Source organism: Rhinatrema bivittatum, chromosome 2 (genome assembly GCF_901001135.1).
Source record: "Rhinatrema bivittatum chromosome 2, aRhiBiv1.1, whole genome shotgun sequence".
Classification (NCBI taxonomy): Eukaryota; Metazoa; Chordata; class Amphibia; order Gymnophiona; family Rhinatrematidae; genus Rhinatrema; species Rhinatrema bivittatum.
Window position 1 is genome coordinate 336,068,406 of NC_042616.1, and position 18,649 is coordinate 336,087,054.

Below are 18,649 nucleotides of genomic sequence, written 5' to 3' on the forward strand. Positions count from 1 at the left end.
AAAAAGATTTTCTCTCCAAATCCATTACTCAAAAATGTAGACCTTACTAACATAGAACTAAATCAGTAGGCTATATCAAAATACAAAGCCGTGTTACAAAAGATTCTATAGCTCAACAGCTATATCAATGTACCAACCACATACAAACGTCAGTGTTTGCCAAAACCTCCCTGGAGCTGTTGAGCACATGGCAGCTACAGTCCATGTGACACTCTTTGCTCAACTGCATGTAAGAACAGCTTAGTGTCAGGGGATCTGGCAATCTGGGATAACCTAGAGGGAAGGAGCATATCTAAGAGGCAAGGTGGAGGCACGGTGGAGATCAGGAGCTGGAGAAGAATCAGGAGGAGCACACAGAGTAGGAACTCTAACTGGACAGAAGCTGGACACCTGAGACTGAACTGTAAAGCAGGATTGATGGAACACGAATACAATTACAGGATACTTAAACTAGATCAAGGCTAGGATACTAGAACAACATTTAGAAAGCAGGAAACGAGTGGATAGTGCGCCCAAGGGCTTGGTGGCAAGAGTGTTGGACCAGCACTGTGTGCCTACTGAGCCTGCCTTATATACTGCTGGGAATATGGGGTACATTCAGTACAGGTCTAATTGGGAGACTGCAGGGGTGTGTCTGAGTCCCTCAGGAAATAAGGTAAATATACCAAAATTCCCAGGAAAGCCAGCAGCCTCTGCAGGCTTTTGCAACAGGTTCATGGCCTGGAAGTCCCGGTTGTGGGTTCAAGCCCTGACACTCTGGCACTTCAAACTCCATTAACATCAACACTTCCAACCAATAAGTCACAAAATAGTTTATCCATCTCTCTTCTGGTCTTTGATGTGGTAGACTCTACCATCTAATCTTCTACCAGGTTGATGGTTTCATCCTTCAAAATTTAAACAAATCTTAACTTCTGATGCCTCCAGTCAAGGTTGGGGAACACACGACTCAATGTTTGCAAGTAACTTGAACTAAGCATGAATGGAAACTGTATATAAAGCTTTTGAAGCTCAAAGCAATTTTCAAAGCCTTTCTAGTATTTGTACCCCTTATAGCACATTGAACTTTCCAAATCCATGTGGACAGTATAGTAGCACTATATTATATAAATAAACAGGGAGGTACAGGATTCCTAAAGGTATGCAAGGAAGCATGCAAAATATGGAAGTGGGTTATCTTAAGGAAAATACATTTAAATGCTGTCCATCTTCCAGGAAACCACAATTGCTTTGCAGACACATTGAGCTGATGCCTTCATTCTCATCAGTAGTCTCTTCATTCCAAGACTGCTTCATATAGACATTTTTGCAGCTCCTTTCAAGCACAAGCTTCCTCATTTGCTCCAAAAAACTTATATCTGATGCTTTTGCAATTTCTTGGACAAACTCATATATGCTTTTCCTCCAGTACTACTTATTACCAAGTTAGGAAGAGATGAAGGCCAAGCCAAATTTGGTTTCCATGGCTTCAAAAACTAGTGATCATGCTGCCAATTTAACTTCAAATTTTCTGTATTCCACTGACTCAAAACAGCAGTTCTCTTTACCTCAACCTTCAGTCCCTAGCTCTCACAGCTTGGCTATTGAGCACAGAATAGTAGAAGCCTTGCCTTTACCCTCAGAAGTTAAAGTAGTACTACCAGTGGCAAGAAAACCATTGTCGAGGCATTCCTACAACTTCACATAGAGGTTCTCTGTTAAATGCTATTCCTTGAACCAAAATACCATTGCATGTCCAATTTCCATGTTACTTCAGTATCTTCATCTCTCCGAAACAGGACTGAGATCTAATTGTGTCCAAATACATTTGAGTGCTATTGCAGCATATAAGCGGGGGGGGGGGGGGGGGGGGGGGGTTAGGCTTTCCAGTGTTTTGCAACTCTCTAATAGCAAGGTTTATTAAAGGCCTCTTTAATCTTTATTCCCTAATTAAGATTCCTCCTATCCAGTGGGATCTGATACTTTCTAAATTGATAAATCCCCTTTTTGAACGAATACATCAAATATAAAAATTTTTAACTTTGAAAATGAGTCGTCTTAATAGCATTAACCTCTGCTCACAGAGTAAGGAAACTGCAAATTCTAGTAATACATGTGCTCTCTACATAAAGTTTTAAAAATAGAGCTGAATTGAAAATTCACCCTGTCTTTGCCAAAAGCAGTTTAATTTCATTTAAATTCATTGTTCTACAAACCTTTCCCCCAAGACCTCATTCTGACAAAGCTGAATAAATACTTTATACATTAGATTATAGAAGAGCCATACTTTTTGAGATGGAAAGTTTGAAAACTTACAGAAAATCTTGTGAACTTATTTCTTATAATTGAAATAGGAATTAGTTAAGCAAACAATATTTATATGGATTTCCAACTGTATTGACTACTGTTAGAATAGTGCAGGCATCCATCTTCCCAATAAAGTGAAAACTCATGAAATAAGACCAGTCTCAACTTCTGTAGTGTATTTTCATTCTGCCTCAATTTAGGAAATCTGTAAAGTGGCTACTTGGTCCTCTGTACCTACCTTTGTCAAGCACTACTGCTTAGAAGAGAATTCTCATAAGGACAGAAACTTTGGCCAAACAGTTTTCTAAAATGTATTTAAATAAAAGCTTCAACTCTAGTTGCATGTGTTTGTTTCTGAAAACAGTTTATTTTGCATGCACCCCTTGGTTTGGGAATTCCCACTTGTGTGGCTGTATTTGTCCCTGCTTATCCATGTTGAAAGCAAAGATGCTTACCCCCACCTTCCTTCTTTGAGTTGAAGGTTAGCTCATGGACAGACCAAGAGGAATTGTGCAGAGTGACTGCATGGGAACTCCCATGCATTCTCAGAATATTTCTGAGCTCTGGGAGAGCACCTTTGTCCTAATGCTGTGGGATAATGTCACCACCTTGTGTGGCTGATTTGTTCTGCTGTTTATAGAGAATACCTGTTATAGGTATGTAACTTCACTTTACACTACAAGTGTACACTTCAACTTGTTTAATTTTTGCAAAGTCAAAAATGGGGCACAGATCTTTTTTCATTCCCTTAATTTATAAAGGGAAGAGGTTCCTTAGATGAAAAATATTAAAAAGCAGAACAATTTCAATTTTCACATGCTTGCAGTTTGAATTCTTTTGGCATATCAAATGAAATTACTAACTGCATGTTAATACATATCTATGCTCTTTATTTATTTTTTTTTTAATAACTTTTGATTTGCTTTGTTCTTAGGAAGATTCGGAGAGGGCCAAGTACTCTCACCGGTCCAATCACCATTCTTATGTGGTTTGTACTGACCTGTTGAATTCTTCCTTAATTCAGTTTTTGCAACTCTACTTAGTATCTATTAAATATTTTTTGTTTTGGTTTAATTTAGCAGGGAACTAATGTGAAACCTACTCGCAATATCAGCAGTCACAGGGTTGGTATTTGTTTTTTCATTTTCCAGAATTGTTTTGGAAGGCTTGTAGATGAGTTTTCTTTTAGTATTAAGTGGGCAAAATATTGTGGCTGCCTTGTTAGTTCACTTGTGTACATAGAAATAAAGGTCGATAAGTTGAAAATACTACTTGTTATTGTATATTCTGTACTGTTTAAAACCAGTGCTGTTTTTTCATTGACATGCTGAAGGGAAGATAATGCTTGAAAGCTCACATAAAGTATCACCTACAGTTTTTGTTTGACCCATATTTCTAGGCAATATCTGATTGTCTGCATTTTGCTTAATTGTTCTAACTAGAAAATTCCAAGACAAATTAAAAATGGCATTGACTGCTAAGTAGGCAGTTTGGCATGTTTATAGGACATCAATGTAACCAACTTTTATGGGAAAACTGACAAGGGTAGCAACCATCAAGAAACATGCCTTAAGTAGTGCAGGTTTAAATATGATAGAATGATAGATATAACCAAGCGGTCTCTTTCTGTCAGCATTTTGGGTTAGAAATGCCATATCACTTATTGTTCCTTAAATGATCTAGCATAACACCAATCATAATTTTGCTTTCTATTTCTAGCTATCAGTTCATTCTTCACAGATTACTAATTCAGTTTAAAGGTTTAAGACAGCAAAATATTCCAATCCAGCAGAAAACACAAGTGCAGATTAATCCAGCTCCCAGCAATGAAACCTGCCAAAATGCCCATTGTCCCAGCAGTTGGCTGCCTCCAACTTCTTAACTGGATAAAATGTAACTGTTGTGTTTTAACAATCAGATTCTCCTAGCCACGTTCAGGACTGTCTTCGTGGTTGCTTCTGGAGCTCTGTCTTTCTGGCTGCTTCTTGGTTCCTGATTCTCTGACTTCCTTATTAACAAGTCCTTTTTGTCATTTACATGTCCCAGAACTCTCTACGGCAGAATAACTATTTTCCTTTTTCACCATGCCCTCCTAGTGGCTTGATACCATAATCTCAGGGAAGAAACATTGTTTCTTAAGAGGGAATTCCTAATGTGGATGCAGATAGATAGTTACAGGAACAAAAATAGTGAAAAGAGAATAAAGAGGACTTATTTCAGAGTGAAAACCTTCTTAGCAGAAGTTTTATTAATGTTATCCCTGTTACGGTCCCGGGCCGTGCCCTGGGACCTCCACTCACTTCGCGGCCTGGCCTGGCTGCGGGAATCCCTCTTCGGCCATCCAGGCCCGAAACGCGGCCTGCTGTGGCGTTCTCCCTGTGAGGAAGACGCCGTCGATGATCCGCTGCTGGCCCCGCCCCCTAGGCGCGCACATGCACCGGGGCTCTGGATTTAAAGGGGCCAGCGCGGGAAATGGAGGACAGCCTCCTTACTAACGTCAGATGCTGCTGGGTTATTTAAACCCGGCAGCCACAGCTGAGCCTCGCCTTGCAACGAGGTTCACTCTTCAGAGTAGCTAGTTGTGCTTCCTGCTTTCCAATTCCTGTTTGTTCCCGACGTCTGACTTCTGGCTTCTGACCTTGCTTTGTTCTTCGACTCCAGCTTCAGCTTCCGTTCCTGGTTTTGGCTTAGACTTCTGACCTCTGGCTCCCGACCTTGGCTTGTTCCTGGACTCTGGCTTCATCTCTCTCCGCTTCCGCAGATATCCGGTTCTTCACTCGCCCGGAGGTTTCTCCTAAGTCCCAGCGGCTCGGGTCATCACGGGCTCCTCCCGGGGGGACTGCGGGCTTCCGAGGGTGAAGTCTCTTCTGACCTCCTGGGCGCCACCTCACCGTCGGACTACCTCGGCAGGCGGCTCTTCTGATCCTTGGTCGCAGAGGATCCACCTAAGACCAAGAGGCCCGAGTCCTTACGGGCTTCTCCTGCGGGGACCTCAGGCTTCCAGTGGTGAAGCCTTCTTAGGAGTACCTCTTCAGCACCGCCTCCCGGCTGCAATGCCCACTGTGGGTCTCCACGGTGCTACACCATCAGTCTCAGCCGACCCAAGGGTCCACCTCCCTAACAATTCCTGCCTCTTGTTTAGGTAGACAAGCTGCCAGTATTCTCTAATCTTGTTTCTATATTACATTTGTTCAGTGCCACATTATCTTGGAGTCTGTTTTAGCTAAAGGGTTGCCTATCCCCAAAGTGCTTCCAGACCTAATACAGAACGCTACTTTTGCATAATTGTATAGTGTCATAAAGTAACCTCTGTATATCTGAGTTGTGTTTAGATTGAAAATAAAGCAAATCTGATCACCATAAATGTTTTCCATAGTATCGAGATGTCACCCACATGTTATGGCCAGTTCGACATCCAGTGGCACTGAATGAACCTCTCTCTCTCATAGCTAGTAGAGCTTTTGCTTTGAGCATGGGTGGGAATACCCACTTGGGCGATGCCTCATCAGCCCCTTCAATCAATTTTAGAGAAAGGTCTGGCTAGGAAGTAGACTCTCCAGGGAAGTGGGCGAGAATTTAGTATGGCTAATTCATCCTGCTATCTGTGGAAAGCATCTTTTTACAGAAAGAAAACTTGCTTTTTCCATCGGCAAGTAGGCTGAGGGCTACCACATAGCATTTACTTAATAAACAACCTAGTAGACTACTGGATGAATAGGCCAAGCAATACTGCTTATCTGAATGTTCTGTCAGTCTTTTGAGAGATTGTCCAGACAGAATTGACACCTACATTGCAGCTTTGCAATTGTTTTTGAGGGCATGGCTCACAGATCAGCTACTGATGCAGCCATGATTCTAACTTGATAAGACTTGTTGAAATCTGCAATTTGAATGTCTGCTAACTTATAGCAGTACACAATACAATCTGCTAGCCAGTTGGACAGTATACATTGTGCCCAGTACATCAGGATCATAAGAGACAAATAGTTGGGAAGCTTGACATTGAGGCTGTGTTCTTTTGAAGTAAGCCAAAGTACTTTTATAGTCCAAGATCTAAAGGGCTTTCTAGCCTTCATGTGCATGCAGCCTCAGAATGTGGGCATCACGATGGCTTGACTAATATGGAAAGTTGACACAACCTTAAGTAAAAAAAAATAATAATAATAAAAACTTTGGGTGGGTGCGGAGCTCCACTCTGATCTGGGAGAATTTTAAGACAGATAATGAACTAAAGCCTGAAGTTAGCTGACTCTTTTGACTGAGGTTACTGCTACAAAGCATATTACTTCCCATGTTAGAAATTTGAAAGATGTCTCCAGAGGTTCAGATGGTGACTTCATCATTTGTGCCAAGACCACATTTCAAGTCCCATGGAATGGAAGATTTTAGAACTCATGGCTTAGTATGCCACAAACCTTTCATGAACTTGGATGAACGGAGATAGGCTTATCCTTGGTTTGTACATGGTAAATTATAGCAATGAGATGCACTGTTACTGTTGAGGTGGCAAGACCTAATCAGAAAGTGAGATTAGATAAATTAACTTTTTTGGTTTGCATGTGAATAGATCCAAGCAGTTGCATTGGCACTGTTAGTTTTATACTTGACAGTTTTCTGGCAGACACTGTCTTCAACTTCTATGGGTAAGGATAATTCTTTAACCATTGAGCATTCAACATCCAAGTCATCAGGTTGAAGGAGGGAAGGTTTGGGTGAAACGGACATCCCTTTTCTTGAGTTAAGTATGGATCTGACCCAAGAAGAGTCAGAAGATGGCTAGAGAGCTCAACTAGCTATAAGGATTAGATGGGCCCAGTCCTTAAGTGGTTTTTGTAATGTTCTGGCTATTAATGGAATTAGTGGAAAAATGTATGAAATCTGCATTATAGTCAAGCAGAAAAGCATCCTGAAGAGATCTGAGTGTACTGGAAAAAATGGAGAAAAGTGTTTCTAGTTTTATTTTGTTCTGATGCAAGTAGGTTGACTGCTGGAAATCCCCAGAGATTGAGCAGTCTTTTGATGATTGCTGAAAGGACCATTTGTGTGGACAAAATATTCTGCTGAAGTGTTCTGCCAACATGCTTGAGGTTCAGGAAAAGTAGATTGCTTGCTGTACCACTTGATATTTACATGCTCACTCCCATATTTGTATTGCTTCTTGGCACGGAGTCCAAGATTCAGTGCCTCCTTGTTTGTTCACGTACATGATGACTTGATTTTTTTGAATTTGAATGCTCCTCTCTTGAAGATGGCAAGTGAAATTGTTAGAGCATACCTTAATGATGTTAACTTGAAGAAACTTGATATGGAACTGTTTCTGCTGGAATGACTATGTCCCTTGAGTTTAAAAAGGTCCTATGTGGGCCTGCCAGCCTTCTGTGGAGACATCCATTGCTAAAGTTACTTGGTGAGGAGCTAGTCACAGAGGTGTTCCTTCCTGTAGAATGAAGGGGGTTCTGCCCCCAACTCAATTCTGTTTCATTTCTGATGAAATCTCCACTTCCTTTGTTAGGGGCTGAGTTAGTTAGCCACATTGGAAATGAAGGCTCCACTGTAGGAGATGTATGTGCAGGTGGATCAGCGGTACTAGGTCAGTTGCTGCCTTCATGTGACCAAGAGCAACCAGCATCTTTCTGGCAGTTGACTGATTTGTGTTGAACGGTCTGTGATCCAAAGCCTGGAGAGTTTGTGCCTGATCTGAAGGAAGGAAAGCTCTCTCCTGCATAGAATCTACCCACCTCTCAATAAACTTGATTTTCTTGGAGGGAATCAGTCAATTTATCAAAATTCATGAGGAAGCCAAATGATACTAGGAGCTGTATCGAATTCTTCATGGAGGTTAGAATGCCCACTTGGGAATTTGCTGTCACAAGCTAATCATTGAGGTAAGGAAAGACCTGAACACTCTGGCAGCATAGATGCAATGCTACTACAGCTCGACATTTGTGTGGCTGAGAGGCAAAAGAGGGGCACTTTGTTCTTATAGTAAGAAAAAAGAGCAAGTAATGCCAAAGGGAGCGGTGGATAGGCATGTGAGTATAAGCAGAGAGTATAGTTGCTGGGTCTAAAAGTCCGTCAAAAACTTGGCCGAGGCTTGGGTTGACCTGTTCCGCTGGTTTTGGTTAATGGCATTCCCGCTGTCAAGCATGAATTGGAAGTTATTGCAAAACTAGGGGTGGCATCTGGTATCACTGGAATTTCAGGAATGGGCGTCTCTGGAAATAGTTTTTTAAAACCGTAGAAGGTATGCCTCGCAGAAGAGTGCTGTTCTGGTCCCGTGGAGAAGGGACTGCATCACCATGTGCTGTTTTTTATTTATTTATTTTTTAACTCTATAAATAAATTTTCAACCAAAATACATCTCTACAGCTTGACAATTTATTCCTGCACATACAAATTAGCATAATAAACCAAAATAAAGCTCAACATAAAGAATAAAAAGATGATACAATTCATAAAATTTCCTATAGCATCCCCATACACAATCATATGTGAACTTTTCCTCTTTCAATATAAATTGCAGAATTTCAATGCCTGCAATTTCCTAGTTTTATGCATGTCAGTAATCTAAACAAGGGTGGAACTTCTAGAAATTAGCTATTGTGAATCTTGTAGAGAGGAGAAGGTAAGCCACCAAGATTTTAAATTTTCAAGGGACTAAAGAACCATCCCATCTTCCCAACAAACCTAGGATGGGGTTTACTCATACCAGAGTCCCAATAATATCTGAGCTCTTCTGAGTTATGTCAGCTCAGAATTATGTTCTTAAGATTTATTCCTGGGCAGTGCCACTACATGTATGTATGTATCCTGTTGTCCACATCCTCTCCAGTAGAGTGTGATAGGTCCTGTGCAATTATTTAATTATCAACTCAACCCTCCTTCTACAAATAGAGATGTTGCACTGCTACCCATGTAGATTTTCCAAGTAATCTCATCAAGATGCAAGCCCAGGTCTTCATTCCAAGCATCTTATCAATGGTTGGGGTATAGTCCTATTATATTTAGCATGTATTATTCCCCAGTAAAGAATGGAAATGCCCTTGGCTGAGGATTCATCCTCATTTAAAAATTATTCCATCCCATTCAACTGCTGTAGGGACCTCCATAAACTAAAAAAGAAACTTCCCAGTATTTCTTTCAATTGCAGATAAAAATTAGTCTTCAAACAGTTAAAAGAATCTTCTTTAAGCTCTTGAAAATCCTTAAACCCATCATAATCTCAGAACTACATTACTAAAAATCAGTCTTTGTCTCTTCAGCTCTCAAACGGGCCGATACAGTAAAGCGCGGCCGCGGTTACTCTGTTTTTAACCCATTTTGGACGCGTAAGGCGAACCCGCAATTCAGTATCCGGTTTTACGCGTCCTTACCGCTTGCCAAAATGGATGCGTATCCATCTCCGCCCGCTGCATGTATATGATATGTTAATGATCGATTTAGCTATTCCCTCCGATACAGCAACGTGCGCCCAGATTATCGCCTTTTTAACCAGCTTATTTGCCGTGTCTTTAACCTGCATATTTACTGCCTACCCTGGCGTTAGTGTGGTGTTCAGTCAGCTTTGTACCGGACAGCGCCATGGACAACATGTATATTATTGCTCTGGTGCTATTTTTCATTCGGTTGAGAAGCAGAATGAGAAATGCTCGAATGAGAAACGCTCGAAATGCTCAGCAGATTGGAGAGGCGAACAAGGGCATCCATGAACGGAGGCCCGGCCGGACGTCCAAGGTTGCAGCTTGAACGTCCGGCCGGGCGCTCAAGGCAGCGGGGCCTACAGGTGGGAAGGTCCATGAACGGAAGCTGTGACCTCGGACGTCCAAGATCGCGGCACCCGTTCATGGACCTTCCCGCCTGTATCCGGGCGTCCATGATTGGAGGCCCGGCTGGACGTCCAAGGTCGCGGCTTGGACGACCAGCCGGGTGCTCAAGGCAGCGGGGCCTACAGGCGGGAAGGTCTATGAATGGAAGCCGCGACCTCGGACGTCCAAGGTCGCGGAGTCCGTGATCGGTGGCCCCGCTGCCTTGAGCGCCCGGCTGGACGTCCAAGGTTGCGGCTTGGACGTCCTGGTGGAATGACATTTGAAATGACAGGTACCAGCGCACCCTGGATACTGTATAGGCGCTGTATACCGCTCTATACAGTAAAATGGATTGCGCACGCCTGCCGCTTCATTGACGTGCTTTGGACGCCGCTTGGATTTGCGTCTAATTTGAATACTGAATCGAGCAGCTTGTGAACCAAAATGTGCGCGCGGCAAACAAACAGGCGCCCGGCACTGCCGCACTGTTTCTTACTGTATCGGCCCGAAAGACAGGATAAAAAGTACATTGAGCAATAGAGGAATTTTTGTAGATCAGGCTGATGGGAGTCACAGGTTCAGTATGGAGATTTAGAAATTTGCCTCCAAACTACTGATGTATGTTCTATAATAGGCCAGTCATTACACACTGAGTGGCTATGGGGGAATGAGGCTGGCAGAAATAACATAGGAAACTCAAATATGGAGGCCTCTCTTTCCAAAGACAGCCAGCTAGTATCCTTATTCATGAACCATGTCTTAAGACTAACCAGCTGTGCTGCCCAATAATATATATGAAGATTGGGAAAAACAAAACCACTCTGCACTTTTGACAATTAAAGGAGAAGAGACGGCTGAAGGGGGATATGATAGAGGTGTATAAAATCATGAAAGGTCTAGAATGGGTTAATGTGAATCAGTTATTTACTCTTTTGGATAATAGACTAGGAGACACTCCATGAAGTTAGCATGTATGACATTTAAAACTAATCAGAGAGAGTTCTTTCTCACTCAGTGCACAATTAAACTCTGGAATTCATTGCCAGAGGATGTGGTTAGTGCAGTTAGTGTAGCTGTGTTTAAAAAGGATTGGGTAAGTTCTTGGAGGAGAAGTCCATTACCTGCTATTAATTAAGTTGACTTAGAAAATAGCCACTGCTATTACTAGCAACAGTAACATGGAATAGACTTAGTTTTTGGGTACTTGCCAGGTTCTTATTGCCAGGATGCTGGGCTTGATGGAAACCTTGGTCTGACCCAGTATGGTATAAAAAAAAAAGCTGATTAAATTTAATTCTTGCTTGCTTATGTTAACCAAATTTATTTAGTTATCAAACTATGTAAATCTAGAAAAAAAAATCTTAGCTTAGGGCACATGCTGAAAAATGTATAAGAAGCCAGGATTCATCTTCAGTAGATTACACAGACCAATCAACAAACTGTAAGATCTTTCATCAGGAAATTTCCTGCTTAATAGTACCTATAATGGCTCCATTAGTTTCTATGATAAAACAGAATACAAGTTAAATTCAGCAATAGCTTCTTTAATAAGTGAGGGAAAATATTTATCTCCCAACAGAGCAGTATTAAATCTCCAAGAAGATACCATGAGGCATGTCCCAAAATAAGTACTATTTATTTATTTATTTATAAAACTTATATATCACTCATCAGTTACTAGGTGGTTTACAATAAAAATATTCATAATTAACACAAAATTACAAAAAATCTTAAAGTAGATATACATTACATCAAAACAGCAATACATGTATCAAACTGCAATACTGCCTAGACTACAAAGAAATGGTCAGCAGTGCTGTGCTATTCCTTTATTTGAGCCACTCTTTCCCTGAGCTTTTCTCTGAAGGGGTTATCATCCAAACATTTTCATGTAGGGTACTGGATCTCAACCAAGCCATGCGGCGAGCTGCAGTGGGGTTTAAGGAGTGTGAGGTGATATCAGGCACCTCGTAGATAGATCAAAGAAGATTGCATATACACTCTACAGTATCCAGTAGTGACTGAAGGTATGCAATTCCATCATCACCAACCAGAAGAAAAGGCTTCAGTTTTTGTACACAATCGTATAAGTACTGAGCCATGTAGAATTGATGAGCAGTGATCCATGTATTAAGCATGGAACTTTGAAAATATTTTGCCAAAATTATCCAATAGCTTGGGATCTTTCCCTTGCAGCGTATTTGAATATTGTAGTCTTTATTTTAAGAGCCAGTTCTATCACTGTTGATCAGTTGGGTAGTTATACTACTACAAAACCTGGGGATTTAAGAGCTCTGTATTTGATGTAGTTTCTTTGCTCCCAGGGCACAGGAAATGGGATTTTCCCACATTCTCGTTTGTAAATCTTGCAGGATATGATGAATCAGAATAGCTGCTGGAGGAGGCCCAAGACATCTGCATGAAGATTTTTGTCCTTGCATATATTCATTCCGAGGGCTTTTCCTAATTTGCCCAGAAACTTGGAGTACAAAAATTCTTCCGGCAGAGACGCATGTTCAGGAGGATTGAGTGGGGCATGGGTCATCAAGAATGTCCATTGATCTCCCTTTGCAGCTTAGGGTTGAGGTTATGAAGCTGGTGACTGAGGAGAGGGCCTCTTGTCTTGGAGGAGTATACTCCTGGGCATCCTCAGAGTGACTAGAGTTCGCTGCATGAGAATACTGTGGGCTGGAAGCACCTTGCAGGTGATCTGATGGAGATTCCACTGGAATTAGAGATGCTGGGACTCTGAAATGGAAGTAAAGATGACATCCTGGAAAGAAAAGATTGCATGGTGCCCTCCTTATCTTTAGCCAGTACTGAGGTAAAGAAATCTCACACCAATTCAACTACTTGATCAAGTGGCCAACATGCTCTCTCACCTGGAATGGGTAGTAGAATATCATGTCCATCTTGTGGACTTTGCAGAATTTTAACTGGAGGCCAATTGGAAATAAGATGCACCGGAGAGCAAATAGGATACGATGTTTCTAGACATAGACCCTGTGACAGTCGTATTGTTAACAAGAATGCTCTGTTTCCTTCCACAAATAGTTTTTAAACTCACTTACTATGGCCTTTGTCTTAGATATTCAGACAAAAACATTTTTTTTAACATTTCTAAATTTTGCCTGTTTTATTTGAAACTTATACAGATCCAGCATAGTTGTTTAAATTAAAATGATTTTAATCACCTTCACACCCCCCCCCCCCCCCAAGTACAAGACTCTCAGCATCAGTGTGGTCTTGTTTCTGTGTTTCCTGGTTGCTACTTCAGTATTTTTGGTTTCTCTTCACGTTTAACTTGGAACACAACGTATATATTTTCAACATATCTTCTAACAAAATCAGATTCTTCAGTTTAGATTAATTTATCTTATTTCCCTCAGTAAAATTTGTCCATTCATACTGGTTTGAATCTCAAGCCTATGTTAGAGCAGTTAGCTGGTTTTGGTTTTGGTAACCTCGATGTAATTGTGTGCTGGGCTGTTGACTAACTTCATTTCCAAAGTAACAAGGTTTAGTGCACAAAAATGTGAGCACAAATTAACACTCCTCCATTCAAATATCATGTTAATCAAGGCATTAGCTATTACTCCCCAATGTGGAGAGGGGCATACGCTGAACTCGTGTATTTTTATTTTGGCATGAATGGAATGAAATTACATAGTGGTAATTATACAAGAAAAACAAATTCCAATATATACCAGTCCACAAAATTAGTAGGGGGATCCAATTCTAAACTCCTGGAATCAGTTAAACGCACACAAAATTAACGGCTGAATTTCAAAAGCTTGGCATGCGTAAAAATCAGTGCTTACATGTGTGGTTGGGCCCTGTGCGCACCATGCACATTTTCAAAATGGCCTAACCACACGTGTAAGTACTGATACACACACAAGTGCTGGGCCCTGAAAAAGGTGGGCTGGGGGGGCGTGGTCTGGGTGGGGAAGCTTGCACTGGCAGCTGGCTGGCGTGCGTAAATTACTTCTACTCCCGAGGAGCGATTGGAATATGCCATCTTTGGGAATATGCATTTCTTATATATAGTATTTTGCTTTTTTTTTTTTTTTTTACCCCAGTATTACAGTGGTCAGTCTGGTTTTTCAGGCTTTCCATTTCAGTCTGTTGCGCATGTGTTACACAGGTGCAGTATTTTGACTATTTTTCTGTAGGAATTTGTAGTAGTCCAGCTTGTTTTTATTTGCCTTCTAGGTGCTGTATTAGTGTTCTATGGCATGGTGTAATATTTGGCTTTACTGCTTTTTCATACTTAAGACTGCTGCTGTTTGTCCTGAGTCCTAATGCTATTATGGTAAGGTGGTATTTTTGTATGGGTTTGTCTTATTTCTCCTAGGACAAACTGGATGGTAGTCCTCGCAGATAGGTGACTACAAGAGATGGAGCCCAGCACGAAAAACGTTTTTGTCAAAGTTTCTAGAAACGTTGTCTGGTACACTGAGCATGCCACTATCCGCGCAGCCACGCAGAGTCCCTCTTCAGTTTCATTTTTTTTCCGCGAAAGTCACCTCGCGGTTCTTGGAGCACTCTCAAAAAATCTTTTTGAGGTTTTCTCCTCCATTTTTCCTCCGTGCAGGGTCCCTCTTTGCTGTCAATTCCCCCAGCGTCTCAGTAGGTGTTTCTCTTGTTCTTTGCGGTCGATTCCTGAGCATGTCTCCTCCCGGTGGCCACTGGCCATTGATCGCTCGCCGGCTTATTTTCATGGCATCGTCCAATTTTCAAAGTGCCCCCTATGCCCTCTCCAACTGTTTGGCAGACTGTATATCCTTCTGCTACAAGCAGGCAGGCCTTCCACTTGGAGGCTGCATCAAAGCGCACTCATTTTGGGCCATGGCAGCATCGGTGGCGCACTTCGTATGGTCCCCATTGCTGAGATCTGCAAGGCTGTGATATGGAGCTCCCTACATACATTTGCCACCCATTACTGTTTGGACAAGGATGGTAGACATGACAGTACCTTTGGCCAGTGTGTTCTTCATAATCTATTCCAAGCATAAGAACCCAACTTTCTCTACCTAAGGCCCAGTAGCTGGTTCATGCTGCCTCCGGTTCTCACCCTCAGCACTTCTGTTGGCACATGGTTAAGTGCTGTTGGTCCTGTTATAGCTGGGAGCAGCTTGTACTTGGTATTCACAAAGTGTTTGGCAGTGGAGGGAGTTTGTTTTGCTTTCACTGAATTTGAATATATATTTTTTTCATCTTATGTTTTTCTGCACCTATTGCACATCTTCTTATGATTATTATGATTATTGCTGTTTTATTGTAATTATAAGTCTCTGCATTTTGAGAAAGAGAATTGATATGTTATTACGTGATTGGATCTGATGTCTCCTAAGTGTTCTTTGTTTACTTTTTATATGTGTATTTATAAACTGCAATAAATATAAACTAAATTATACAAATTAATAAAGTATTTTTAATGTTGGTAGTGTTTGAAAGAGAATTAAAATATTTTAAAGGCACATGCATGATAAAACGACTAAGAAATCCATTGTCAGGTGCACTTTAAGGCATTATTTGTCAATAAGAGTATGACTAATAGGGCCTAGACCTGTATGTTCACTGCCTACCCATGTTAACCTTGGGCCCCCCCCAAAAAATTCATTTCTGGCTACGCAACTGGTCTGACCTACACAATGCTGGGACATTTTGCCAAGTTAAGTACTCTGATAGCAAACCGGAATGTAATCGCCAGCATCTGTGTAACTTTAGAAACAACTTGTTGAACCACAAAAATACAGGAGTGCCCTCTCATTGGAGTTTATCAAAAGCAAATGACATGATCTTTTTTTTTTTCCTTTGTTTGCTGTTCTGATGGCCAAAATCCAGTAAGTAGTTGGAAAAGACTCTTTGACAGAGAATTGGATTTCGGCTGTACTTTCAGGTTAATTTCAGTCAGAGTAACAGGTATAAAATTTATAACATTTGGTATTCTGCCTTTTTCCACGTGGATTATAAAACAAGTTTTAATTAAGAGTTACAGTGCATTGGTTGAAGGTCATTTACATTCACAGTTGAATCAACTTTATAATAGCATTGAAAGGTTAGGGTGTGTAACTTATAATCCTTACTTGATGGTTCAGGTAAATAGGTCAGAAAGACTGTCTCTGCTGAGGGGACTTTAAAGGAAGGTGTGGCCAAAGAGCCATTATTAGCTTTTTTTTTTTTTTTTTTCTGAAAATGGGTGCCCACAGTAAATAGTACATCTTCTGTTAAATTTTAAAAAAATGAAATGAAATAATTTTTAATTGCTTAATGCAAAATAGGTCTAAGCAATTTACAGATCATACATTCATAAAGATAAAAAAAAAACATACAAATAACGTTATGCAAACATGAATATGAACCGCAGATAAGGTTTTCAAGAGAGAGTCGTACAGGTACATTAATGGAAAGCTTGCTTTAGCAAAAAAATGTTTTAAAGAAAGCTTAAATTTTTTGAGGGCGTCTTCTAACCGAAGTTCATAAGGTAAAGAGTTCCAGAGGGTTGGTGCAGCAATTGAAGAAGCAGATTCACCTGTGACAGAAAGACCGGCATGGCGAGGAGAAGGAACATCAAGGAAGCCACGTTGAGATGATCTCAGCTTACGAGAGGGTTTATATATTTTTAAGTAATGCATTGGACCATGAACAAGAGTGTAGACATAAAAGTTTGAATGTTGTCATGCAGATTTTGTAGTGAATTCTCTATTCTATTGGCAACCACTTTAACTTTTCAAGAACAGGGGAGATGTGTTCGTGGCATTTATCAGTGATCTAGTTGGCTGAGTTAAGGAGTTGCAGAGGATATGAGTTGGCTTATAAGTTTAGGAGTCTCTGAAATGTAACAATATGCTATAAAGGGCATTTTTTTTAAATCATAGTGAGATTTTAAAAAATGAGTTGTAATTGTAGCTGGTTGGGCTTGCCGCTCCCCTGAGGGGGATGGTGCCCAAGGGACTTTTAGAACTGTCCTAAAGGCAGCCTTCCCCTGAGGATGGTGAAGGTGACAGCAAACCAGCTTTTATTATTACTCAGTTCTTTTCAAGGCGTATTATGTAAAATGCATTGACAGCATATTACCTTTGAGCATTACTGAAAAAAGATGCCTATTATTGGCTAAGCATTAAGTTGTATGTTGTGGCTGATGGTTGTGAACTGCCCTGCAGCAAAAGGGGTAGATGACTGCCTCATTCCCTTCCCATGCCCTCAGGGTGAAACTGCATGGGAGCAGGTAGTCCTTTGTCTTTGAGTGTCAATGACAAGATAAAGCCAGGCCCTTCCCAAAAAATTAGTATTAAAAACACATGCTGATTGAAGTTTTAATGAATACATCAGTTGTGCAGGTGGAGAGAGGACAGGTCTTCCTGTGACCCCTGATGTATACCAAGACGCTTTAATCAGTTAGGTAAGAATTTAACATTTTTAGTTATTAGCCCTCTGGTGGTTGGGGTGGGAGGTGATGGGAGAAATCCTCTAACCAGGGCAAACATCTGGTATTCTTCTTAAGATAAAATGTGGTCCATATTTGAGTCATTTCTGAGGGACATGGGGAGACTGGCTTTATTCTTCTTTGTAATGTTAAATAAGAATTTAAAGTAACTGTTACCTTGTGTACCCATGAGAATGAAATGATCTAATTTGTTTTGAAGTTACTTCTATTCATAATATATTATTTTATTCAGAGTTCTTTGGATGTGAATGGATCTCACAGAAGCAGAGAGAGTACCTTTAGGAGAAGAGATCTTGTGGTGTGTAGTCCAGAAATCAGCATGCTTTCATTTGCATAGTGTAACTTTTGTGTACCTCATGAACTAACACAGGAGTCAGAAAATCACTTTTGTATTTACTATGCTATTTGTTGGAGCTTAAATCAATACTAGAATGTAAATGAAAAGAAAAGATCTGAGAATTTTTGATTTCTTTAAATTAATTTGTCAAGAGGCCAAATGATGGGCAAAATTGTGTTTTGGTAAACCTTAATTGAAAAATATTTATTTTGTGAAACATTTTTTCCTCTAGAAAAGTAGGGTGTAGAAGCCCTCACAAGGGGGTCACATCATTTGAGGGAGCTTTAACATGCTCTCTGGAGCAAGTGCATGTCCGTGTGACACCCTTTTAGTTTGTAAAATAGCTAATATTAAATAAGTAATTCTACTTCAAAGGGGAGCCTAGTCTGAAGACTCATCCTTTTAAGGTTCATCTCAATGCAGTTGGTGCTTCGTATCTCTGTTCAGCCTTCAGTTGTCAGATTCATGCGGAATTTGCTTCAGTTGAAGCATATCATCAAGCCTCACCCATATGTATCTTATTACCTCAAATTGGTACTCATGCAGTTGATGAAAGCTCCTTTTAAGCTATTAGATTCCTGTGAGCTGAAATGCCTGACCTGGAAAGTCATTTTTGGTGGAGGTCATTTTGGCATGCAGAGTCGGTGAGCTCCAGGCCCTAGTGACATATCCACCTTACCCTAATTTATTTTTTATCAGGGTGGTTCTGCACATGCACCCTAAATTACTGCCTAAGATAGTCTCCGATTTCCACTTAAACAGTAATTT

The 18,649-nt window shown here is 40.8% G+C and overlaps 1 protein-coding gene across 14 annotated transcripts in view; it reads left to right on the forward strand.

Annotated features, from left to right (window-relative positions):
• LRRFIP2 (LRR binding FLII interacting protein 2) overlaps nucleotides 1-18,649 on the forward strand; it is a 360,344-nt gene that overhangs the window by 96,239 nt on the left and 245,456 nt on the right. For 6 of the 14 annotated variants that reach the window (XM_029589814.1, XM_029589817.1, XM_029589820.1 and 3 more), the window contains exons 5-7: nucleotides 3,221-3,274; nucleotides 3,366-3,410; nucleotides 17,777-17,842. The exons of 6 other annotated variants lie outside the window; for them this stretch is intronic. In XM_029589814.1, coding sequence (XP_029445674.1) covers nucleotides 3,221-3,274; nucleotides 3,366-3,410; nucleotides 17,777-17,842 — 165 coding nt within the window. The remainder of the gene's footprint in view (nucleotides 1-3,220; nucleotides 3,275-3,365; nucleotides 3,411-17,776; nucleotides 17,843-18,649) is intronic. 2 more of the 14 variants (XM_029589816.1, XM_029589819.1) reach the window with 2 other exon arrangements.